Source organism: Oryx dammah, unplaced genomic scaffold (genome assembly GCF_014754425.2).
Source record: "Oryx dammah isolate SB20612 unplaced genomic scaffold, SCBI_Odam_1.1 HiC_scaffold_9, whole genome shotgun sequence".
Lineage (NCBI taxonomy): Eukaryota > Metazoa > Chordata > Mammalia > Artiodactyla > Bovidae > Oryx > Oryx dammah.
In genome coordinates, this window is record NW_024070193.1 from 42,655,911 (window position 1) to 42,683,158 (window position 27,248).

The 27,248-nt window shown below is 39.9% G+C and overlaps 1 protein-coding gene across 1 annotated transcript in view; it reads right to left on the minus strand.

Moving 5' to 3' along the window:
- RAD18 (RAD18 E3 ubiquitin protein ligase) overlaps positions 1-27,248 on the minus strand; it is a 112,882-nt gene that overhangs the window by 10,846 nt on the left and 74,788 nt on the right. The window contains exon 12 of the mRNA XM_040245996.1: positions 5,614-5,676. Coding sequence (XP_040101930.1) covers positions 5,614-5,676 — 63 coding nt within the window. The remainder of the gene's footprint in view (positions 1-5,613; positions 5,677-27,248) is intronic.

Below are 27,248 nucleotides of genomic sequence, written 5' to 3' on the forward strand. Positions count from 1 at the left end.
TTGTGGAGTTTCCTCACTGTGGGTGGGGTTGTATGGGTGGCTTGTCAAGGTTTCCTGGTTAGGGAAGCTTATGTTGGTGTTCTGGTGGGTGAAGCTGGATTTCTACTCTCTGGAGTGCAATGAAGTGTCCAGTAATGAGTTATGAGATGTCAGTGGGTTTGGAGTGACTTTGGGCAGCCTGTATATTGAAGCTCAGGGTTGTGTTCCTGTGTTGCTGGAGAATTTGCGTGGTATATCTTGCTCTGGAACTTATTGGCCCTTGGGTGGTGCTTGGTTTCAGTGTCTGTATGGAGGCATTTGATGAGCTCCTGTCAATTAATGTTCCCTGGAGTTAGGAGTTCTCTGGTGTTCTCAGGATTTGGACTTAAGCCTCCTGTTTCTGGTTTTCAGTCTTCTTTTTACAGTAGCCTCAAGACTTCTCCATCTATACAGCACCGTTAATAAAACATCTAGGTTAAAGACGAAAAGTTTCTCCACAGTGAGGGACACCCAGAGAGGTTCACAGAGTTACATGGAGAAGAGAAGAGGGAGGAGGGAGATAGAGGTAACCCAAGTTAGATGAGGTGGAATCAAAAGAGGAGAGAGAAAGCTAGCCAGTAATCACTTCCTTATGTGCGCTCCACAGTCTGGACCACTCAGAGATGTTCATGGAGTTACACAGAGAAGAGAAGAGGGAGGAAGGAGACAGAGGTGGCCAGGAGGATAAAGGGGGGAATCAGAGACACAGATCCAGCCAGTAATCAGTTCCCTAAGTGTTCTCCACAGCCCGGAACACACAGAGATTCACAGAGTTGGGTAGAGAAGAGAAGGGGGAGGGAGGAGATAGAGGTGACCTGGTGGAGAAAAAGAAAAGTCCAAAGGGGGAGAGAGCATTCAAGCCAGTAATCTCACTCCCAAGTAAAAATGGGTACTGAAGATTGGGTTCTTAAATGTACAAAATTGATAACAACTACCAAAAAGCAAAGATTAAAAATCTAGAGTACAGGTTGGATTTTCAAAAATACAATATTAAAGAAAAAAAAAGTCACAAAAATTATAATATATATATATGAAGTTTGCTTTAAAAAATAGGGTCTCTCTTTTTTTGTTGCAAAGTAATAGTAGGTTATAAAAATGAAAATTAAAGGAGTTAATAGAGGGCTTAAAATTTTTTTTAAATTTTAAAAAATAAAGAATGATAGTAAAAGTAGTAAAAGTATATCTAGGACTTTCTCTGGTGGTGTTGTGGGCAGTGTGGGGTCAGTTCATTTTCAGATAGTTCTTTGATCCGGCTTATATTTCTCAAGATCTATAGGTCCCTTCCTATGTAGTCGGTACTAACTACAGGGTACTAATCTATTGCACCTGTCACATCGAAGGCAGTTCCCTCTGTTTTAGCTTCTTCTGTTTGCTGGTCACTTCAGTGTCTAATTTCTGCCCTGACACAAGGGGGCGGTGGTAGACCCTTTTTTAGGCTCACTTGTTCAGTCGTGCTGTGGGGAGGGAGGGACGCTGTGAACAAATAACACTGGCGTGTGCTCGCAGTGTCTCAGTCACACTGGGCTTGCCCCCACTCACGGTGTGTGTGCTTTCCCTGTCAACACTGCTTAGGCTCTAGGTTGCTCTGCTGGGAACTGTCTGAGGCCGGCCCTGGCTTGTATGCACTTCCCAGGTCTAAGCCGCTCAGGTTCAGGTACTGGGGTAGTCCTCAGAGGCACAGACTTGGTTGGGCCTGCGTTTTGTGCCCTTCCCAGGTCTGAGCAGCTCTGGTGACCACGTGTTTGGCGAGCGCGGTCACTGTGACTTATCGCCTCCCCTGTCCCTGCTGCTCGGTTTTCTAGGTGTACAACCGGCGCACCTTCTCAGGTGGATGTTGGCCGTCCAGAATTCCAAGAAGTCTTAGTTAGCAACGAAAGCCTGCTTGCAGTTTGGTAGATAATGCCTCTCTGGGACCACGATTGCCCCCTTCTTGCTCTGGCTGCCTGTCACCAGAGGGGGATGGTCTGCAGCCTGCTAGCTCTGCTCAGTCGTTGTTCTGTGAGCGGGCCTGGTGGTGTCTTAGGTTAGGGCTTTTCACGTGGTAGCTATCCCACAGTCTGGTTTGCTAGCCCAAGTTAGTTCCCTCAGATTGCCCTTGGGGCATTCAGGCTAGGTCCTTACTCTAAGCAATGCAGCTCACACCTCCCTGCCCAGCCCCCGTTTGCTAGTGGCGGATGCAGACATCTGCACTGCTTCTCTGCTGGGGGAGTTACCACTGGGCATGTAATCTGTGGGTTTTAATTATTTATTTTTCCTCCTGGTTATGTTGCCCTCTGAGGTTCCAAGGCTCGCCACAGACTCAGCAGTGAGAGTGTTTCCTGGTGTTTGGAAACTTCTCTTTAAAGACTCCCTTCCCGGGATGGAGCTCTGTCCCTGCCTCTTTTGTCTCTCTTTTTGTCTTTTATATTTTTTCCTACCTCCTTTCGAAGACAATGGGCTGCTTTTCTGGGTGCCTGATGTCCTCTGCTGGCATTCAGAAGTTGTTTTGTGGAATTTACTAAGCGTTCAAATATTCTTTTGATGAATTTGTGGGGGAGAAAGTGATCTCCCTGTCCTATTCCTCCACCATCTTAGGCCCACCTCCCTGATTCTGTTTCTAAAGCTGCACTGTGGCATAAGCTGGTTCAAACTGCTCTACATCCAGCTGAAACCAGGAAGCCTGGATTCCTACCCCAGCAGCATCACTAACTAGCTGTGAACCTTAACCTTGTCAGCTTACCTCTCTGGAGCTCAATGTCCTTCCCTATAAAATGAAGGGACTGGACTAGACGAGCACTCACATCCTTCCAGATTTAACAGTGACTATCTGTGAGGATCAGCGATGGGATTTGTTTTCTAAGTGCTTTCTCATAGTAATGACTTTAAGAGGTTGGTCTTCATTGCCAAAAATGGGCTTGGACTCAGGAATTCTGGGTTTAAGCTTGTCACAGCCATTGATGTGAGGGTTTATGTTAGCATGAACAGGGTGATTCATGGCACAAGAGGAAGTAGTTAGCTAATGAGTGGTCTCTTCTCCCAAAATTCAAAGTTCAGAAATGCTCAGGTGAAAATAAGGCAGCCACAATCTCAAACATTCATAAGACACTACTGTTTGAGCCACCAAATACCTTTTCCATTCTCCCAGTGATTCAGCTAGAATACTACAAAATGTCAGCACAGTAAGCCTCATTCTTGGGATAGACAATTTAGCTTAATGGTCAAAAGAGCTGAATTTTGACATATTAGATTGAAATCTCAGTTCTACCACTTATCACTTATTATTAACTGACCTTAGGGTAGAGATTTACCTCTTTCAGCCCCAGAGAGGCTTTCAGAAACATGAAGACATCAAGAGCATCAGATTCCACTGAGAAGTCAAAGGAGATGCGGCCTAACAAGTTGTTCTTTGGATTTGGCCACCTGGGTTTGATCCCTGGGTTGGGAAGATCCCCTGGAGGAGGGCATGGCAACCCACTCCAGAATTCTTGCCTGGAGAACCCCAGAGACAGAGGAGCCTGGCAGGCTACAGTTCATGGGGTCTTAAAGAGTAGGACACAACCGAGTGACTAAGCACAGCACAGTATAACATGGTCTTCAATGACTTCAGTAAAGGCTATTTCAGAAGAACTGATAGGCCTGGCTGAGGATGTTGACAAGTAAGCAACAGATGAGGAATGCAAAGTGCAAGTAGAGGCTGCCTACTGAGAAAGGCAGGAGAGACACAAGAGCAGCTGCAGGAGGAAACTGAGTGAGAGGGGAGGCTAAGTGTTTATCTGGTTGGTTTCAAGTTGGGAACGATTCAGGCTTGCTGAAAACCCAATGAGAGGACTTCCCTGGTGGAGCAGTGGATAAGAATCCACCTGCCATGCTGATGGCCTGACGGCTGAGTTTTTTCACTCCTCTTATTTTGGGTGTTGCTACTCTGTAGCCAATGGGATTTGTGGGTTGGACCAGTGGTAACAGGGTTAGAAAAGGAAATGTAGGAATCTGGCTCTCAGAGACAAGGTTTGCAGACTTGCAACAATTCCAAGATTTCCTAGAATAAAATAATTCCCAACTGATTTTGAAATTGGATTTGTTTAGGATCAAGATTAGGACAAGAATAGGTATGCCTCTTTGGATACATTTGTGTAACTTAAAGAGTGTCATCAAGCTTTTGGTCTCTTGGTAGCATGTAATTATCATAGTAGCAGTGTCCTTCCTGAAATCTATACGTTTAAGATCTTTTATAAGTGTGTAAACAGTACAGAACCATTGGTCTTAACGTATCTTAAGTACAAATTGTACTTTTTTTGCACATTGGATTAGTTATTTCCATCAGCAACAAACAGTCTGTTTTTAACCAATATTAAAAGATTGTTAGACCAAATGTTTATATTCTTGAGTATATTTCATCACTGGTTACAGTTTTAAGTGGAAGATGACTGCCTTTTCATAGCCATAAAGTGAACTATAAGTGCAGTTCCAATTCCAACATTTCTTAAGGAATATATTGAAATACCAACAATGGTTTGAATTATGTTCTATAATAAAGTATCAGTTCTTTTAGAATGTAAAAAAGAAAAGAAAAGAAAAAAAGAAGCTGCCTGCCAATGCAGGGGATACAGGTTCGATCCCTGGTCTGGGAAGATTCCCATGTGCTGTGGAGGAATGAAGGCTGTGTGCCTAGAGATTGTACTCTGCAACAAGAGAAGCCACCACAATGAGAAGCCCAAGCACAGCAATGAAGAGGAGCCCCTGCTCACTGCAACTAGAGAAAGTTCACACACAGCAACGAAGACTCAGTACAACCAAACATAAATTAAATTTAAAAACAAATTAAAAAAACAAAAAACAGTGAGAGAGAGAGGAGAAGCAGAAATATCTCAACAAGAGCAGAGAGAAGAGGTAACGTTCCTGACAAGAGGGCAGGAATGAGGTAGGAAAAACTGGACTCTATAATACAGGGACAATCCTTTATTATAAAAGGAAGGAACTATAAAAGGAGGAATAAAATATGTACAAAACCCCTAGGCAGATTTATACATTTGATGTTGGAAGGGTGAGGATTCCCACACAACAGCTTCTATTTTCTCTACAAAAGAAGAGAAAAGGTCTTCAGCTAGGTTCGAGCCACTGAGAACTGAGAAAGGTGCAAATAATCTCTGTGAAGAACAAGACAAAGAAATAATCACAGAAACAGTAAAAGTGCTAGGCAGCTGTGAGGGCCCAGTTGAGGTGTGTGATTTTCCTGAACTGCAGTGGAACAAATCTGCCTGAATGAACTACAATCTTATGACTAGTAATATTTAGGGAAGGATTAGAAGTTTTCTAAAGACCCTAAGCCAGTGCTTAAGGCCTGACTGTTAAGTCCCGACTGTAAATTGCCCACTGGAACAATTTATCTTTTGAAGAACAACTTCTGACAAGTAACCAGAGTTATTAAGCTAGGATTCCATTTTTAAGCAGAAATATACAGAAACAATTAGTGAACCAGAAATCTTTATCTTGAGATGCATGAATTATTACTTTCTTAAGACAGTAAGCACAAATATTCTTTGGTTTGCAAATCATTTGTATAGAACCATAATTTATCAAGTTAAAGTACATGACTATTTACTGATGATGAGAACTCACTTATATGATGCTTCCCAGGCTTCTTCTTCTTCTAGAAGATCTCTTATGATGTCTGAACTGGAACTAAAAGGATATGTAAGTCAATACTGCCTGATAATAAAAAGACTGTGCTTCCATTTATATAAAATTCTAAAAAATGCAACCTAATCTAAGGCGACAGAAAGCAAATCAGCAGACCAATGATTACCTGCAGGGGTGGGCAAGGAGGGACTACAAAATGGCACACGAAAACTTTGAAAATGATGGACAGGTCATCATCATCTTTCTTGAGTAGATGACATCACAGTACACATGTGACAAACTCATCAAATTGTGTGCTTTAAATATTTGCAGTTTAAAATGTCTATTGACAGAAGAATGTATAAAGAAAATGTGGTACATATATACAATGGAATATTACTCAGCTACTAAAAAGAATGAAACCATGCCATTTGTAGCAACAGGGATGGACCTAGAGAGTGTCATACTGAGAAAAATAAGCCAGACAGAGAACAAAAACACTGTATGACATCCCTCATATGTGGAATCTAAAAAGAAATGATACAAATGAACTTCCTTACAAAACAGAAACAGATTCAGAGACTTCAAGAAGGAGCTTATGGTTGCTGGGGGGAAGGATGGGGGAAAGGGATAATTATGGAGTTTGGGATGGACTGCTATATTTAAAATGGATAACCAACAAGGACCTACTGTACAGCACATGGAACTCTGTTCAACGTTATGAGGTAGCCTGGATGAAAGAGGAGTTTGGGGTACATGTATTGGTATGGTTGAGTCCCTTGCCATTTACCTGAAACTATCACAACATTGCTTGTTAATAGGCTATATCCCAATAAAAAATAAAAAATTAACAAACAAATAAATAAATATTTGCAGTTTATTATACATCAATTCAATGAAGCTGTGTTAAAAAAACTTAACTAGTAATAATAATGAAAAAAAAAATCACTAAAGCTTAAATAAAACCCTTAATAAAAAACCTGAATTCAAATAGAATATAATCATGATCCTTTTCAATTTCAATTTATGGTAACCAAAGATCAAAGTATGTTTTAAAAATTGCATTTTAATGATGAAATTCAGAAAAGATATTAAGTTCCTTAGTGGCTATTAGTTCCTTTATAACCAAATAAAGCACAATGTAATTAATTTGAACTGTACTTAAGCAATCAAATAAAGTATAATATAATTAATTTGAACTGTACTTATACTGTAATCTGTTATAATGCAACCTAAAGTGCTGGGTAATCTTTGGCTGATCTGTGCAGAGGGGCCAAATCAATAGAGTAGAGAGGGCATGTATTATTTCTTTAAAAGAAAAATGCTTTGAGGCTTTAAGCCTACCAAATATATATAAGTTGTACATGAATATAAAAAAAGCATTTCTTTAGATATCCAAGACAAAGAATGTCATGGGCATTGTATGAGACAAATTAGAAATAGTCATCACAATCCCCAGGATAGAGAAGGTTCAAACAAAGGAATAACTCTCTCTCAGGCAAGACACAACAGGTGTGGAACACAACAGTGCCAGTCTTATTTCTAGTGATCTTCTCACAGATAACAAAAGTTTAAAAATTATGAAGATTTAAAGTGCCAATGAATCAGTCTCAACCACTTCTGACAAACTGCTTTGAAGCAGTGTTTGCCTATGACTCCTGAACAAAAAAAAAAGGGGGCCAACAGGCAATAAACACAGCTCTGTACCAAATATTTTACTCAAGGGGTTTCCCCAATTCAGAAGACACTCAAGGAGCTACACACAGGGCACCCCTGACTGTCATTTGTCACCCAGCACTATCCTCCAACCAATTCCCACCCACTAGGTGGCAAAATCGCTCCTACTGAGAACTCACGAGCCCGAGGAAATGGAGGAAAGGGGTGGTCATATGGCTGTGGGTCTTTGTAGGTATCACATCACTAGGAAAACAGTAAAGTCAGCTTCTTGCTGACATCCTCTTCCCAATACATGCATACAATTTTTTTTTTTTTAAACAGGAAGGTTACACAGTGTCCCCACTATTCCAGCTAAGCAAGCAGGATGGCCAAGCCTGTCAAATTACATACTAGTCTGTGATCAATTTACTTCTGGGCTTTCAAATCACCAGCACAAATAATTGATTTGTTGAAGGAAAATATCTGCAGTGTATTAATGATACAAACCTAACAGGTTTTTGCTACACTACCTCAGTGAGAACAGATGGTGGAGGAAGCGTACAAAACACACATCTCAGAAGTGCTCTACAATCTCTTTTTCCTCTGCTACTTTATGACCACCGACCAACATCATGCACGGCTCCTTGAATTCCTCAATTCTCATACCTTTCCTTCTATTCCAGCTTGTCGTTAACCTGATAATAACCAAATCACTCAACTGAATGATACAAAATTTGGGAGGTGTGACATTTACCTAAAATGAAGTTTCAGCATATTTTGCTGTATCTGCTGCTTCAGGTCAAGTCACAAGAAACTGTGACTTGAAAAACTGCTAAGAAACTGCGAGTTGATGCTGACTAACACAATTAAAATAGCAGACAGAAATGTCCGTTCCTTTTGAAGAATGTGCATGCATGCTCAGTCATTCACTCCTGTCCACCTCTTTGCAACCCCATGTACTACAGTCCGCCAGGCTCTTCTGTCCATGGAATTTTTCAGGCAAGAATACTGTAATGGGTTGCCATTTCCTATTCCAGGGCATGTTCCTGACCCAGGTATTGAACCCACATTTCCTAGCATTGGCAGGAGGATTCTTTACCACTGCGCCACCTGGGAAGCCCCTTAAGGGAATGTAGTTAGTATATTCTACTCAAAAGCCACATTCCTGAAATTAAACACAGTTTCACAAACAGGATTTTACAAAGAGACTACTGGGTAAAACAGGCAGTGTTACTAAAATGACCACTCCCAGATCTCCTCCTTGTGGACAGCAGTAATTAGTATCTTTGAAATCTTAGTCATTTTAATATGGCTTGGAGATCAAAAATTCCTTTCAAACCCTTTCAAGATATCTAAACAACCCTCCATAAGAGAAAATAACTACTCACTCTGGTATACCCAGAGTCAGGGCATGCACAAGCCTACAAAGCTGTAGTTCTTAATCCTCAGACAAGAAATTTTTTCAGAGTAAACTTCAGATTCCCTACAATTTGAATTTTAAACAGTCCAATAGATAATGATTTAAGAAGCCAGATGAATGTGGAGTCTGGACCTTGAAAGTTACAGCTCACTGTGGAAGGGTATTCAAATCATGCTCTGATGTCACCATCCAGACAAGACTAGAGTGGATATGATTATGCAAACTAATAGATAAGACAAAGATTCACAGGCAAAAAACATGAATCCTGAATTCTATGGAATCCCACCCCCTATTTGGGAAGAGCTTAGTAGATCTATTTGAAACACCCACACTTAATTTTTCATAATTTTTCTTCAGACTTCATTTTCAGCTCAAACTTTCAAAAGCGTTTAAGCTTAGCTATTTTTTGTTTGCCTACTGGTGGTTGGTCTTTGTCCTAGTTGGTCTTCCTATGATTTATTCTTGTCATTCTCTGATCAAAAGTAGTGGCATAACATCTTACCAGGTGAAGGAAATAATTTCTTTGCTTATTTTTCTTGCAGCATCTTATTTCATTCTACCAGTGAAGATTTTATACCAAGGCTGAAAAGTAACATACCAAATACCTCTGGCAAAAGTATGACTGGTCATACTACACAGAAGAAAAAAAGTCAAAGATTTACGTATTAGACAAAGTTAAGGTTTCAGTCCTATTTCTGTCACTTAGCATGTAACCCTGGGCAAGTTACTTAATCTTTCCTCAATATCTTGGTCTCTAAAGTCAGGATCAAAAAAACATAGTTTCAACTCTTTGTGACCCCTTGAACTATAGCCCACCAGGCTCCTCTGTCCAAGGAATTCTCCAGGCAAGAATACTGGAGTGGATTTCCATTCCCTTCTTCAGGGGATCTTCCCAACCCAGGGACTGAACTCGAGTCTCCTTCATTGCAGGCAGATTCTTTACTAACTGAGCCACCAGGGAAGCCCATATATAGTTCACAGGAATACTATAAAGATTAATCAGTACTATAAAGATTCAATCACAGGAATACTATAAAGATTAAAACATAGAATGTTCAGTATACAGCTTGGCACATAGTAAATGTTCAATAAATATTGCATCCATTTTCATAAAGCAGATGGGGGTCTGAATTACCTAAATAGCTGCCTCAGCACCATGCTTCAATTTGCCCTAGGAGACCAGATAACCATGTGCTGTTTTAATCTTTGATTTCTACTGTTTCTATGACATCAGGGTGCAAATTCATCAAAACTTGATGTTTATCCACCATGGCAGGTACACAAGGTACTGTGGGGTAGATAAAATGCAAACATCTGCTATAAAAGTCCTGTGGATTAAAAATTAATTACAAGTGGAATTTTTCTATTATCTAATACCTGTTCTCCCTCAATTCCCGCCTCCCTCTCCAAGTCTCTGCTTATAATTGTGGCATTAATTTGAGCATGGTTGAGTACATTCAACTAAAACAAAAACAAAAACCTCTTTAAGGGCCAATCACTGGAGGACCAATGAACTGCATAAAAGCCCACCAGACAACAGAACTTAAATAAATGCTACCAGCTCCACGAATCCTTTCTCAGAACCCCTTTTCAAAGAATCTGTTCTGTAGGGTAAGCAACAGTTTATGTGCTGAATATTTTAGCAGTTGGCTAACAATATTAGAATAGTAAACATTCTAGGTTGAAAAAAAATCACTCAGTGACAAAATCAAAAATTACCATTTTGTTAGCAACTATTACTACTTCTACAAATCATTGTGATGACTAAATTATATAATTAGCTTTACTTCATATTAGAACCATAGGTTTCTCTCCAGTTGACAGGTGGACAAAGGTTCAGATAAATTAAGGAGAACAGAGGGATGTTTTCATGCTCTCCACTAGATCTAGAAAAAGATAAAATGAAGAAAGCTTCAAATTCAGATACAAGAAAACAAGAATACCAAAAAGAATTTATTTATCACGAAATACATGGAAAATCCTTAATAAGAGATGAAACCAAACCATAACTAAATTTATGTTCAATTTACAAAGACTTCGCAATCTTTAATCACCTAATTTGCTTTTCAGAATCACCCAGGGAGAATGGCAGGGTACCAACACTATCATTCCATTTTATCAACAAGGAAATTGAACCCCAGGGACAATGAGTCAATAATCTACTATGTGCCAGGCATCCTGCTAAAGGAACAAAGCCATGACTGAGCTGATGAACAAAGAAGATGCACAGCTAGGAACAGGGATCTGAGGGACACATGTAAATTTCAAGGATTTGATGTCATAGTATCTGAGAAGATAACACTGCCCCAGAACAACACCTGAAGGACTGTAGATCTCATGTACCATTCAGTTTAAGTTCTTTTGAAAATGCAAAAGATAGGGGGAAATGATTCCAGGTTTCTACGTTTTCCCTAGAAACTTTCAATAATCAAAATTCACCACCTGGAACAAGATGAACCATTTAACTTTCAGGGGTATTCTCAAGTTCAGAAATGTTCCTGGGGTCGGAGAGGGGAGATTCAGGGGGAAGGCTGTAATAAAATAAAAAAAAGTAATGCATATTAGTGGGAAAAGTATATTATGTAGCAACAAAAATGTGTACTTTGTGGCAACATTAAATTCATTCTACAACACATTATTACAGTTAAAAACCAAATGTGTTAACCTTCCAAAGCAATTAAAAAAACTTTTTTAAATAGCAAAGCTATCACTGAATTATAGTAAGATACTTCTTAGGATCAGTTACTTTGATAATGTTTTCCTTAGATACTGTTTTCTCTTAATTTGAACAGAATCTATTCAACAGTTTTCCTAATAATCCCAATGCCTCCTAAATTACAAAATCCCATTACTGTATTTGTCTTACCTTCAGTTCAGTTCAGTCGCTCAGTCGTGTCTGACTCTTTGCGATCCCATGAATCGCAGCATGCCAGGCTTCCCTGTCCATCACCAACTACCAGAGTTCACTTACACTCAAGTCCATTGAGTCAGTGATGCCATCCAGCTATCTTATCCTCTGTCGTCCCCTTCTCCTCCTGCCCCTAATCCCTCCCAGCATCAGAGTCTTTTCCAGTGAGTCAACTCTTCGCATCAGGTGGCCAAAGTACTGGAGTTTCTGCTTTAGCATCATTCCTTCCAAAGAAATCCCAGGGTTGATCTCCTTCAGAATGGACTGGGTGGATCTCCTTGCAGTCCAAGGGACTCTCAAGAGTCTTCTCCAACACCACAGATCAAAAGCATCAATTCTTCGGCGCTCAGCCTTCTTCACAGTCCAACACTCACATCCATACATGACCAGAGGAAAAACCATAGCCTTGACTAGACGGACCTTAGTCGGCAAAGTAATGTCTCTGCTTTGAATATGCTATCTAGGTTGGTCATAACTTTTCTGCCAAGGAGTAAGCGTCTTTTAATTTCATGGCTGCAATCACCATCTGCAGTGATTTTGGAGCCCAAAAAAATAAAGTCTGACACTGTTTCCCCATCTATTTCCCATGAAGTGATGGGACCAAATGCCGTGATCTTCGTTTTCTGAATGTTGAGCTTTAAGCCAACTTTTTCACTCTCCTCTTTCGCTTTCATCAATAGGCTCTTTAGTTCTTCTTCACTTTCTGCCATAAGGGTGCTGTCATCTGCATATCTGAGGTTATTGATATTTCTCCCGGCAATCTTGATACCAGCTTGTGTTTCTTCCAGTCTAGCGTTTCTCATGATGTACTCTACATATAAGTTAAATAAGCAGGGTGACAATATACAGCCTTGACGTACTCCTTTTGCTATTTGGAACCAGTGTGTTGTTCCATGTCCAGTTCCAGCTGTTGCTTCCTGACCTGCATACAGATTTCTCAAGAGGCAGGTCAGGTGGTCTGGTATTCCCATCTCTTTCAGAATTTTCCACAGTTTATTGTGATCCATACAGTCAAAGGCTTTGGCATAGTCAATAAAGCAGAAATAGATGTTTTTCTGGAACTCTCTTGCTTTTTCCATGATCTAGCTGATGTTGGCAATTTGATCTCTGGTTCCTCTGCCTTTTCTAAAACCAGCTTGAACATCAGGAAGTTCACGGTTCATGTATTGCTGAAGCCTGGCTTGGAGAATTTTGAGCATTTCTTTACTAACATATGAGATGAGTGCAATTGTGTGGTAGTTTGAGCATTCTTTGGCATTGCCTTTCTTTGGGATTGCAATGAAAACTGACCTTTTCCAGTCCTGTGGCCACTGCTGAGTTTTCCAAATTTGCTGGCATATTGAGTGCAGCACTTTCGTAGCATCATCTTTCAGGATTTGAAACAGCTCAACTGGAATTCCATCACCTCCACTAGCTTTGTTTGTAGTGATGCTTTCTAAGGCTCACTTGACTTCACATTACAGGATGTCTGGCTCTAGATTAGTATTCACACCATCGTGATTATCTGGGTCATGAAGATCTTTTTTGTACAGTTCTTCTGTGTATTCTTGCCACCTCTTCTTAATATCTTCTGCTTCTGTTAGGTCCATACCATTTCTGTCCTTTATCGAGGCCATCTTCGCATGAAATGTTCCCTTGGTATCTCTAATTTTCTTGAGATCTCTAGTCTTTCCCATTCTATTGTTTTCCTCTATTTCTTTGCATTGATCGCTGAAGAAGGCTTTCTTATCTCTTCTTGCTATTCTCTGGAACTCTGCATTCAGATGCTATATCTTTCCTTTTCTCCTTTGCTTTTCGCTTCTCTTCTTTTCACAGCTATTTGTAAGGCCTCCCCAGACAGCCATTTTGCTTTTTTGCATTTCTTTTCCATGGCGATGGTCTTGATCCCTGTCTCCTGTACAATGTCACGAACCTCATTCCACAGTTCATCAGGCACTCTATCACCAGATCTAGGCCCTTAAATCTATTTCTCATTTCCACTGTATAATCATAAGGGATCTGATTTACTGCCTGCATCACCAAACTTCATTAACCAGTTTATAATAATGACACTGATAAACACGATGACGATTTCCAAAACTTTAAAGTACTTACTCTTTTTTTTTTTGCTAGAGTAAATTAATAATCTTTGCATGTTTCAAAATCAAAATGACATAAGAATATGTACACTGAGAGGTCTCACTCCTCTGTCTCCTGCCAATCTGTTCCCCTCTATTTCCAACAAATAATCACTTAATAGTTTGTTTTTTTTTTCTTCTGATGTTTCTTCATGCAAAATCAAACAAACATAAGTATATCCAGTTTCTCTCCTTTTAGAAAAGAAACAAAATGCTATCTATGCCATTCTGAATTCTGGTCTCTTCACTTACAAACATACCCTGGAAATCTCTCCATGTCAGCATGCAGAGATTTTCCTTTTAGAACTATCACATAGGATCTCATTGTGTGGATGTACTGGAGTTAAATCAATCAGCCCCCAATGAATACTCAAAGGGGTTCCCAGCCTTTTGTTATAATGAACAATGACTTAATGAATAACCCTGCATGTAGTCATTTATACGCTGCAAGTATACCCATAGCACAAATTCATGAGAATACTGTGTAAAAGGCCAAACAACAGGACCTTTGGTTGATCTCACCAGATTCCTCTCCTTAGGGACTGTATTATGCAGCATTTCAACCAGTAATAAGTGAGAATGTGTGTTTCCCCATAGCCTTACTGCAGAGTCTATTATCAGCAAATGTTGTCTGCCAACCTTACAACACAATCCCAGAAAAACAAACAACCCAATCAAAAAGTGGGCAAAAGATATAAAGAGACATTTCTTGAAAGAAGACATACAGATGGCTATTAAACACTAGAAAAGATGTTCAACATCATTCATTATCAGAGAAATGCAAATCAACCTATAATGAGATATCACCTCACACTGGTCAGAATGGCCATCATCAAAGAATCCAAAAACAACAAATGCTGGAAAGGATATGGAGAAAAGGGAACCTTCTTGTACTGTTGGTGGAAATGTAAACTGGTAACAGCTACTATGGAAGACAGTATGGAGATTCCTTAAAAAACCAGGAATAAAACTACTACCCAACAATCCCACTACTAGACATACACTTTGAGGAAACCAAAACTGAAAAAGACACATGTACCCCAATGTTCACTGCAGCACTATTTACAATAGCTAGGACATATATATATATATATACACACATATATATGGAATCTAGAAAGATGGTACTGATGAACCTATTTGCAGGGCAGCAATGGAGATGCAGACATGGAGAACAGACTTATGGACACAAGCGGCAGGAGGAAGGAGAGGGTGGGAGGAACGGAGGAAGTAGCATGGAAGCATATACACTACCATATGTAAAATAGACAGCCAATGGGAATTTGCTGTATGACTCACGGAACTCAAACCAGGGCTCTGCAACAACCTAGAGTGGTAGAAAGGAGTGGGAGGTGGGAGGGAGGAACCAGAGGGAGGGGACATATGTATACCGATGGCTGATTCATGTCGACGTACGGCAGAAATACAATTTTGTAAATTAATTATCCTTCAATTAAAAATAAATTAAAAAAAAGATGTTTGCCAACCTAACATGTAAGAAATGGATATAATTTGCATTACTCTTTGGGCAAACTGTCTGTTCAAGACTTTTGCCCATTTTTCTTTTCTGAGTTTGTGGTCCTTTCCTTCTCAGTCTCTAGGTGCTCAAAAAGAATATAAAAATCTTGTATGTTTTTTAAAAGTTTCTACTAAACCTCTATACATGAGAAGAAAATATATTAGCATGGCATCTTTCATTGCCAAAAACATTTCTAAGTTAACGTTTGAAAGTTATACATTTCAAGTTTTTCTTAGTTGATGAATAAGAATTCCAGAGCAAGCATCTACTCTATGGGCAATCCTCACTATCATGTGATGCTACAAAACTTAGGATCAAAATGTTCTGTTTCCCACTCTCAAAGACTCACACCTCAAATTGCCTACCTGCCAACCCACCCACACTCTCATCTGGTGGAACTGCCTCAACCATATTAAGAAGGTAAAAGCAGGGGAGTTCCCTGGTGGCCTAGTGGTTAGGACTCTGGGCTTTCACTGCCAAAGCTGGGGTTCAACACTTTGCTGTTGAACTGAGATAGAAGCCATGCAGTGCAGCCAAAAATTTTATAAAGGGAAGGGGGACAGATAAAAGCAATCTGGCAGGCACTTGCTGCACCTGCATCTGAACCTATCCTGTTTTCCTTGCTGTTTCTACGGGTGAATCAACCCTGCTCACTTGCTCCCACCTCGTGCCCGCTCAGGACTTCACTCAGGCAACTGGCACCCACTCCTCATCACTGTCCCCTTCTCAGCCACACATTCCCATTGACTCCTCTGTGGTTCCTCCACATCCAAGCCTAATCTCCACCACCGTGCACAGCAAAGTTCCTGAGAGCTGGCAGTAGTCATCCCTACAATTCCCCTCAACGTACACGAGTCAGGCTTCCAGGGAATCCTTCACTCGAGACCACTGCCAAGACCTTCCTGCTGCCCAAGCCCACAGTCCCTGCTCCAGTTTTGTCTTATTTGGCTTCTCATCTGCTTCCTTCTGTCCGCTTACATGGCATCGCCATGTCCTAGCTCTTTTCATCCCCCACTAGTCTTTTTCTCCCTGAATCTCTCTTGCTCAGTCTTTTCTAAACGTTTCTACTCTCTACGTCAGAGTGAGAGAGGGTTCAGTCCACAGTTCCTTTTTCTTTTTTCTGCACACCTGCACTGTTGGCTCTCAGCCAATACCCTGCCTTTATGTGTATCTTGAACCCTGATTTTTTCCCTTACTCCACCTCCTTGTTTATCTCTACTTGGTTACCTCATAGGCCCAAAACAAAACCCCTGATTACCAATACTCCCTCCACCCCAACCTCTGGACAAATTTTCTCCTACCCTTTCTCAAATTTCCCATTTTACTTAGTAAGGACCACCGTCCACCCAGCTGCCAAAGCCAACATGTAGGATTCGTTCTCAAGGCTGAGCTTAACCACCTACACATTCTGTCTATCCAATCTCCAAAATATAGGCCCAACCCCACCTGTTTCTAATTTGACTATGATGGTCCCCATCCACTCTACCGGGAACCTTGGAGTGGACTGGGAGAAGCCTGACTGGTCTCCCTGCTGCTGCTTTTTCACCTCTGATCCCCATCCACTCTTCACAGCATCTAGAGTCATTCTTTTAAACCACAGAAACCAGACCACACTGTATCAGATCAATACTGACAAATCAAGTTGATACCCACAATTTATAGATTGAATTTAACCTCAATCAAAATTCCAACAGAATTTTTCTTTCTTTCTTAGCATCTGCTAAGTTGATTTTATTGGAAAAGACCCTGATGCTGGGAGGGATTGGGGGCAGGAGGAAAAGGGGATGACAGAGGATACGATGGCTGGATGGCATCATTGACTGGATGTACATGAGTTTGGGTGAACTCTGGGAGTTGGTGATGGAGAGGGAGGCCTGGCGTGCTGCAATTTATGGGGTCGCAAAGAGTCGGACACGACTGAGTGACTGAACTGAAGTTGATTTTTAAGTTTATATAGAAATGCAAAGGGACCTGGAATAGCCAAAACAATTTTTAAACCCATGGCAGCACCTTTGGCCTCCAGCATCAATCATCTCGCTGATGACAGTGTGTGACAACAAATAGCATCTTTTTTTATGTGGCAAGAAAAGCGTTAGGAAATATAGTGTTAAGAGAGAATCATACCTTTTTAGGTCAATCACTTTAAATTCTCATAAAAACTAAAGAAAAGTACTGCATATTTTTTTTCAAGGAACAAAAATTAGGTTAATTCTAAACACTGGAGTCCGTTTGGCCCTATGGTAAAAAATTCCATTTCAAAATACAATCAAACATGTGTGCTTATGTTTAACTTAAGGGGAAAAAAGAAAAAGAAAAATGACATCAACTGTGAGAATCTAATTTAAGGAAAAAATTATTTTAATTAGCAAAATTTCCACAGCTACAACTAGATACTGAATCAAAATCTGAAGTTAAGGGGCACAGGGACAAAATCATGATGCTTCATTTTGTTCTGACTCAACTATTAGCAGCATAAAGGGCCAACATAAACAAAACCCCAGTACTAGAAGACAAGGAGATCATATAGCAACAGGTTACAATACTCAGTCTTGTAAGGAGAAACCAATTACAAGACACTATCTCAAAGATGAAAATTTCCTCTACACTTAAGAAGCTTCATTTGATTACAAGTTTCTTTGCTAGTAAGAGGTAGAGTGTGGAGCTCGTGACAGAAGCAGCATGTCCTCTGCACAGCCAGGCCAACCTCTACGTCATCTACCCAGCTGCCCACCCTGAGGACCCATCTTCAACTGTGCAAACATGGGGTGTCTGGCCAATACCAACCACCAAATCATAGAAACCCAGTATCAAGTCAAAGTCCAGGCCATAAAACTCTAGTCTTACAATCTGTTCAGGGAGAAGGAGAATTTTATACTGTAGGATTTTAGGCAGTGGACACTGAACTGCCCTGTGTCTCAAAAATGAGATATCAGACCAAATGATAGAGTATATGAGAATTACCCCCCAACTATATTTACTCCAAACTTTAATGCTGATACATTAATTTTTTATTGTATTATTACCCATACTCCAATAACAAGATGTAAATAGCTCTAACAAAACGTGCTTACCAGGGGAAGGTAAGCACAGTAAAAAGCACTTATTAATGAAATCTTAAGGCTTCTACAACTGAATTCTGCAGAATTACCTAAAACAAATAACAAGCCTCTGCATCTGAGGCCCATCATATTTTAATGCCTGACTCTCTCTGAGATACAAGAACAATGTGTACTACTCATGTGGTAAAATCAATAGGAGTAAGTAAAATCAGCAATCCAATATGTATCCATGTTCTAGAATGTGACTATTTGTGTGGGAGTAAAGAGAAGAGGGGAAGAGGTGCAAATTAACATTGCATGTCCTTCTTATGGGGCTACTATATAATCCACCATCTAAACCCAGACACACGTGGGAGAGTGATACAGAATGCTTCTAATAGACATCAAGAGAAGAAGTGGAAATGAGCTGCTCTCAGAGAAACCAGAACACATGGCCATTCTGTGTCTAACTCACATTTTAAATAATTTCCTTAAAGTGTTATTCTACTAACGAAGGAATCAATGGTGTCCAAGATAAAAATTCTGACGCAACTCATGCTATAAAGGGCAGAAATCTGGACTGAGAATTACTGACTTCACCTCTATTCAGTGAATGACTTGAGATAAGTCATATCACCTCTCTAGGCCTCTGTTTCCTTACCTGTGATATGAAGCTACTATATTGAGTGATTTCTCAATGTACCTTTGAAATTGAAAATGTTCATATTTTTATCCTAACATGCCTTTTTCCCAGGTTCCAAAGGTCTCCAAGGAGATCTCATAACATCTGTTCTGATAATTTAAAGGCACAGATGGTGTAAAATAAGAAAGCAGGAAAAAAGCTCTAACTTTAATTTTCAAGTTGACTGTAACAAATTGTAAACTTGATCAATTCACTGAAAAACAAAATTCCAATAACTTGATGTGAACATTACGTATCATTTCTAGTCCATCCAATTTCATTCACCAGAACAAGGCCAAAGGACTGATTCTGACATTTTGTTTTAAACTAGAGAAAGCTCCTAACTGGCTGCCTGTATTTGGGGGGTCTTGGAGTGCTGATCCAAAGTAATTATTGATTGCATGTCTAACATTTAGAAGGAAATGGTAGTTCCTTCAAGGGCTCATACTTACTCTGCACCAAGCATTCTGAAAAATACATTCTCATCTACTCCTTTTTTTTTTTTTTTAAATGAAGAACTAAATTCTGAACAGGTCAAGATTATACTGGAGTTTTATGAATCAAGTCAAACACACACAGAAGTATATGAGACAAGAATTCCTCTATACTTTAGAAAATGTCTGAAAAACTAAAAAGGGAAACACACTTTTAAAAACTTCAACCTTAAGCAAACTGCAGGTATTACTGTGTCATGCCAACTCAAACTCTCAGCATTACAGTCATCATACCAAAACCTGGGTGATAATCAAATACTATGTAAGATATGACAATGAATGCATCACGTGGTAAGTGTGGAACCTGGAAGGAACTGCCAATTTCTACAAGCAGTTTAGATACACAAGTTATCATCCATTGTGGAATTGTAAAACTCTCTCCTCAGACAGAAAACTGTAGGCACAATGTAGTTTTATAGAGGATCTTTATATCATGGCAGTTCATGAATTTGGTGAAAACAGAGAGTATCTGCCACCTAGGACTGACTCAGAATGCTGAAAACACATGAATATATTATAAAACAAAAATGTAAAAGGCTGCTACAAAGAAGTCCATCAGATCATCCAATGAAAATACATGATAAAAAAAAAAAAACCAAAAGGTGTCAACAGGAAGTGTCTGAGAGTAGAAGAAAACCTCATTATGTAACAGCAAATATCCTTTGCCAGTGAGAACTGGAGAAAAGAAAAAAACTATCTGTACTTTCACATTGTTCTGGGAGGATCACTATTCAAATCACTTGTACAAGTATATATTCACTAATAAAAAATGGTAACTGAAGAAGATGAGGTCTATTGTAAATCATCCACGTTTTCTCTTCTGATGAAATGTAAAGGCTGGGTGAGCTACATCCTCTGAGGTGAAATCACTCTATAAAGTGAAAACATTAGTACAAGAAAGCAAAGCTGGTAAAACAAGTATGACAACAGGAAGGAAAAGAGAAATCTTCTTTCACGCTTCATTTTACTTCCTTAACCTTTCCTGTGCCAGGATTCCAATCAGGACACCACATTACATTTAGTGGCCACGTCTCCTTAGGTGCCCTCCAGATGGTGACTATCTCTCGGACTTTCCTTGTTTGTGATGACCTTGACAGTTTTGAGCCGTGCTGGTGGTCAGGTTATTTTGCACAATGACCCGCAACTGGAGTTTGTCTGATTTATTTTCCTCACAATCTGACTGAGGTTATTGAATTTTGGGAGAAAAGACCACGGAGATAATGCGTCATTCGCAGGGCATTCCGTTAAGAGAACACACGGGTGCGATGTTGATGTTGATATCCTGCTGAGGTATGTGTGTTAGGCTTTTGCTTTCTCTTCTCCTCCCCTCATTTTCCCTTTCCTTCCTCTCCCCTCACTTTTCTCCCTGCTTTCTGTCTCTCTCCTTCTAGCACTTCCTAGCTCCCTACCCCGCCCCTGGTTCAACCATTTCTCCAAGAAGCACTGGTTCCTTCTATTGGAGAATGTTACTAGAAACCAAGATCAGGGCACGAAGTATGCCCTATGAAACTGTGCCACCTAGCTTCTGGGCTCTGGCAGCTCACAGAGAAAGGAAACATATATGTAAACTAGCTCACTTACCCACAGAGATCTGTAACTATTTCTGTATGAATCCATCTGAATCTATGTTAAGCTGAACAGGAATTTTAAGGTCTCCAATTTTAATCTAGTATCACATGGACAGTTTTAGCCTTGCCTGTAATCTCCCCTCCAATAGTGAGAAACCTGAATCCCATTTGTCATCCATTTTAAGACAAAGGCAAATAATATATATATATTTTTCATGCTAAGCTACAGATGGTTAGGGTTAGACAAAAGTCTTCTGAAATAAGTCAGGGAGAAACTTCCACAAAGATGTATTAGAGAAACATTAAAGGTTCACACATCCATGAAATCAAGCAGTTCAGAGACATATACATGAAAATATTTTCTAATTCTTAAGCATGAAGAAGCAATTCTGTGTAAAAAACACTTAAAATAATTACCATTAAGTGTGCCAAATAGAAGGTTGGCTTTTTCTCTCCTTCAGATCCACAGAGGGTTCAAAGGCACACACGATTGTCACCTACTAATGAGGGTCTTCTAAAGACTTTCCCCAAAAAGACCAGTAGGTTTATGCCACCACACCAGGGAGAGGATGTCCACATGTACCTCAAAGCCCATTTACAGTGTGCTCTAGTCGCTGCCAAGGAGAAACAAACCAGGACCATTAGGAAATATTCGTGATAAAGAACTCTAGGTTCTGGGCTTGTGATTTTTCTGCCTGAGACCCAGAGATTTTTATTTAGCATGTTGGTGAATTTCAGTTTGATGAAAGATTATTTCATTTTTCAGTTCATTATCTATTAACACAAGATGGAAAAGCAAGCAGTTTCTCATCAATAAACAACATTTTCTCCCATCAGTTTGTGGATCAATCCATTCGTCTCAGCGCTTTCCAAATAATCTGTCCCGTCCTCCCCCTGGCATCTGCTTGTCTGCCACTTGTTCAGACATCCTTCTCACATCCCTTCTGGGAAGCAATGGCCAAGTGAGTTGGGCAAACAAGGGCTCAGAGAGGCAGTGAGTTCTGGGTCTCCCCCACCAACTAATGCATCTCTCAGACTAGAGATACAGGCAGACATCCACAGCATTACCTTATATTAGCAAAGCCAATGGAACACCAGACCATCTCCAACTTCAGCTGGAGTCACTGTCTTAGCAGATCCCACTGGTGCTCCATCCCTTTCCTCTTGCCTTCGCCCCTGATGTGCTTGACCTGACTCCCAATTGTCAACTGTCAGTGCCTCTGCCTGCCATGCTAAAGCCTGCTCTGTCATCAGCATGAAAGGCTGGAAGCAGCAGTGAGCAGCCCCCAACCAAACAGCTAATATCCTTGGCCCTTGCCTTGGGTGGGACAACTCAGGAGAGTGTTTTAAAGCAGTTCCCAGTTGCTCACAGTGACATGTGGTTTGATAAGCCACCCCTTAAATGCTGTCCTCCCTTTCCTGTATCACTTTCCCACTTCCTACAGTTGTTCTTTTGCCTTCCAAATTAACCACTTCCACTCAGATCCCTGTCTGCTTTTCAGCCCAACTATTTCAAGAACTGTAAGTTTAAAACTCTTTCAAGAATGTGAAGATCTATCTGGCTTGGCCATAATTATTGTCAGCCAGGAGACCTTGGGCTCTGAGGTCATCTGGACCTAGGTTCAAATCCTAGTACTGCCACCCACCATGTATATAACCCTAAGCCACCTATGTGACTCCTTCAACCTTTCATTTCCACTTCTGTACAATGGGTTTCCCTGTGGACTGAGTGATGTGACGCTGAACTCTCTGAGCACTCACATAACATCTGCAGAAAACCACAGCACCCACAGTAACAAGATTTTACCATCTACTATTTCATCAACATAACTTGACTATTCCAAGAGACTCTTGGATAAAAATTGTGAATAATTTTTGTTGAGTCCAAAAACTTCCTATAAAACCCACCAGCTTTTCAACATAAAGTATCAAAGGACATATCCCCAAGGACTCTTTGAGTCTCTCTCCTCAAAATCCTCATCTGGCTCTACTCACCAATTCTGAACTGTGAGGTTTACCCAATCCTAACCAAGACCTGTGGGCTTCCCTGGTGCCTCAGTGGTAAAGAATCCACCAGCCAGTATGTGGGTCCAATCTCTGGTCTAGAAGATCTTCTGGAGAAGGAAATGGCAACCCACTGCAGTATTCTTGCCTGGGAAATCCCTTGAACAGAGAAGCCTGGAGGGCTACAGTGCATGGGGATGCAAAAGAGTCAGACACAAATTAGTGACTAAACAACAGCCAAGACCTGCACTGAAAGAACTGACCAAAACCGAAATGGTAATCTTAACACACAAATCAGCCTAGTCCCTCTGGCTGAGAGACTACTTTGCTGCTACAGGTCATGTTTCCGGTTCCTTTCAATAAGCAAAATAAGTTCAGCGTGGTCTTCACAACAGGCAGATGGTGCCACTGTTCTACATTCCTCAGATGAGTGTCACAGTGGCAGTTTTCTCTCAGGATTTCCCCATCATTCTCCAATTTTACACATAATTTAACAAAGGATGAAACTGAACTATTCTTTAAAATTTCCAACAAATGGTAGTCAAGATTTCTTCACATTTTTCTAGGATTTGTTTTGGCTTTCTTGCTCTTAAGAAGTTTGGACAGATAGCTCTCCAGAAAATGTCTGAAAAGTGAGGAAAAGTTGTACCAAAATATATCAAATGCATGGTTGAAAATAAGCCTTTCTGCCAAAGTTTTCAGTGTTCTGTGCCTATGTGTGTGTTGGACTTCTACACAAAGATGCTGCTACTGACTTAGCATCAGAGAAGAAATGATGGTGTTGGCCAGGAACTGTGAAAAGTTAAAACACATTCATTCACACCTTATCTGACCCAGGTTCTTTTATAACCAACACTTGGTATCTGCAAGAAGGTTCATGTAAGTTACTGTTTGTTGCTGTTGTTAAGTTGCTAAGTCGTGTCTGACTCTTCGTAACCCCTGCAGCACACCAGGCCTCCCTGTCCCTCACTATCTCCTGGAGTTTGCCCAAGGTCATGTCCATTGAAATAGTGATGCCATCCAACCATCTCATCCTCTGTTGCCCTCTTCTCTGTTACTGTTACCAAGCAGTAAAATTAGCTGGTCTCTGTGATCTCTTTTATACTGAAATCACAATGCCTGCTTCATTAGGCCACATTCTCCTACACACCAAAGCTGAGATAACCATGTCGGGTTGGTCCTGAACAGACTGACTGAAATAAATATGGCTTCAGCAATGGAAAAACCATACTCAGCATCCCATGTAGACTAGACTCCTGGCTGCAACTATCTTTAGTCAATAAATCATAACTATAAATCAAATTTCCTTTAGAAAATCTTCTGGTATAAATAAACTTTTTTGACTATGGGCAGTGAGTCTTTTCAATAATTTTTAAAATTTTAAAATCTCATAGTTACCAAAAAAAAAAAGACTCAGACCAATCATCCAGATTTTCCAATTGCTAACATTTTGCCTCATTTGCTTTCTCACTCTCTATGTGTATGTGTGTCTGTGTGTCTGTGAGTGTGTGTGTGTACCCACATACATGTAAGTTATTTTTTTAAGCACTGAGAGTAAGTTTCAGCCATCATGTCCCCTTAACCCTTTAGTGTGCATCTCCTAAGAACAAATATAATCACTTACATGATCTTAATAAAATTATTAAAATCAGGAAATTGAATACTGATATAACAAATGATATTATCTATGACCTTATTCAAGTTTTTCCAGTTAAAAAAGTCTCTTTTTAATTTACACTGCCTAGAATTCAAGTACACAATGTTTTTTTTTTTTTTTAAATAATGACCTAAAGATTCTTCCAAAGAATAGCATGAGCACTATTCATCTCTACATGAAGATAAAGCTTCATCTCTAGGGTCACAATCAAAAGCATCTTTTCTTGTAAGTTAGCACTCAATAAAAATGTAGTTTTCTCTGCTTGCCAAAACTCAGGGAACAAGGGCCCTCTCTCCTTATGAAGAACAATAAGTTAATTTACAGAAATTTGTACAAGTCTCTTGAACTCCTGGAAACTGTCTTAAGAGGTGTACAAAAATCTAAAATTCTTATCAACTTATTTATCCTCTGTCTCATATTGGCAAGAAAGAATCAATATAACATTAATAATTCAAACTCTAAGAGAAGTACTTATTTAAGAGCTGAGAATCAGATTAGCAACAAACAACATCCTAATAATTACGTGGATTGGATACATCTATTGGAACTTAAAATAAGATTATTCTCATCTGACAGCCCAGCATATTACATAAAGTTTAAATACTGCTCTAATAGAAAGAAAAGCAATAGTTTATTCAATGATATAATAGTAAGATCTATAATCTGTATAGCAGCACAACTGCATGAATTAAAAAACAAATCGCAAAATAGTTACACTCACATTAAACCTAAGACAATGTGTCTTGTCTCTTAAAAAGAGAAAAAAAGCATAAAAATTATGCTCTGTTTTAAAAATGCTCCTCTATCTATGCATCTATACCACTATCTTAAGAAGGATGTACATACAAAGGTGTTAATATGAAAAGTCATTTCTCGCTGATAAAATTATAGAATTTTACTCTTTATTTACCTAAATTTTCTATTTTTCATGATAAACATGCATAACACCTAAATGAAAAGTACTTTGGAAAACCCTGTACTTTAGAACAAAAGCAATAAAACTTTCATAAAAAGAAAAAAATGAGAAAATTTTTGCAAAAAATAAAAGAAGTAAAAATAGGAACACTTCAATATACAAGGAATAAGTCTGATTCTAGAAGGTTGATTCATGATATGTACCAACGATTATTATGCTTGTCAAAAATAACAGTATTAAAGAATTTCACAGTTGGAAAAGATCTGAACAAAGTCACTGAGTGTTGTGCCCCATTTCCTTCCAACTGATGTCTGAATATTAAGGAAAATAAAAATTGGACCAGACAAAAACCACTAATCTCTGAAATGCTTTGATTCTACCAAAGGCATTTGGTTGTAATGGAGGAAGTGGAAATTACTTCCTGCATTGTGGGAAGAATAGGAGAAGGCAGAGATAAGAAGGGCTCAGAAAAAGGAGACATCCGAGAGCAAACTTAGGGAACAAGTGATGAAGGAATGTCTTAGAGGAGGTGGATGAATTTGTCTTAAGAAAGAATATGTCTTTAGAAATGTCTTAAGAAATATATCTTTCTCTTACAATTAACAGGAAAGAAGAGGTCAGAAAGAAAACTTAAAATGGAAAGGAAGATCTGGAGACAGGTCAGATGACCTGCCTTGGTGAGCTGGGAGACAAGATATTCATTCAAAGTGAGGAAATAGACATGGACAAATGGGTTGGAAATGCAACAAGGAATAAAAAGAAGACTGTGTCTCGATGTAAGTGCCCAGTTCAGTTCAGTTTAGTCGCTCAGTCATGTCCGACTCTGTAAGCCCATGAACTGTAGCACGCCAGGCCTCCCTGTCCATCACCAACTCCCAGAGTCCACCCAAACTCACGTCCATCGAGTTGGTGATGCCATCCAGCGATCTCATCCTCTTTCGTCCCCTTCTCCTCCTGCCCCCAATCCCTCCCAGCATCAGAGTCTTTTCCAATGAGTCGACTCTTTGCATCAGGTGGCCAAAGTACTGGAGTTTCAGCTTCAACATCAGTCCTTCCAATGAACACCCAGGACTGATCTCCTTTAGGATGGACTGGTTGGATCTCTTTGTAGTTCAAGGGACTCTCAAGAGTCTTCCCCAGCACCACAGTTCAAAAGCATCAATTCTTCGGCGCTCAGCTTTCTTCACAGTCCAACTCTCACATCCATACATGACTACTGGAAAAACCATAGCCTTGACTAGACAGACCTCTGTTGGCAAAGTAATGTCTCTGCTTTTGAATATGCTATCTAGGTTGGTCATAACTTTCCTTCCAAGGAGTAAGCGTCTTTTAATTTCATGGCTGCAATCACCATCTTCAGTGATTTGGGGGCCCAAAAAAATAAAGTCTGACACTGTTTCCACTGTTTCTCCATCTATTTCCCATGAAGTGATGGGACCAGATGCCATGATCTTCGTTTTCTGAAATGTTGAACTTTAAGCCAACTTAATTCACTCTCCTCTTTCACTTTCACCAAGAGGCTTTTTAGTTCCTCTTCACTTTCTGCCATAAGGGTGGTGTCATCTGCATATGTGAGGTTATTGAATGCCCAGTTGAGGCCAATTAAATGAATTTTCAAATGAACTAATTAAGCCAGGCTTATAATTTTCTAAAGTT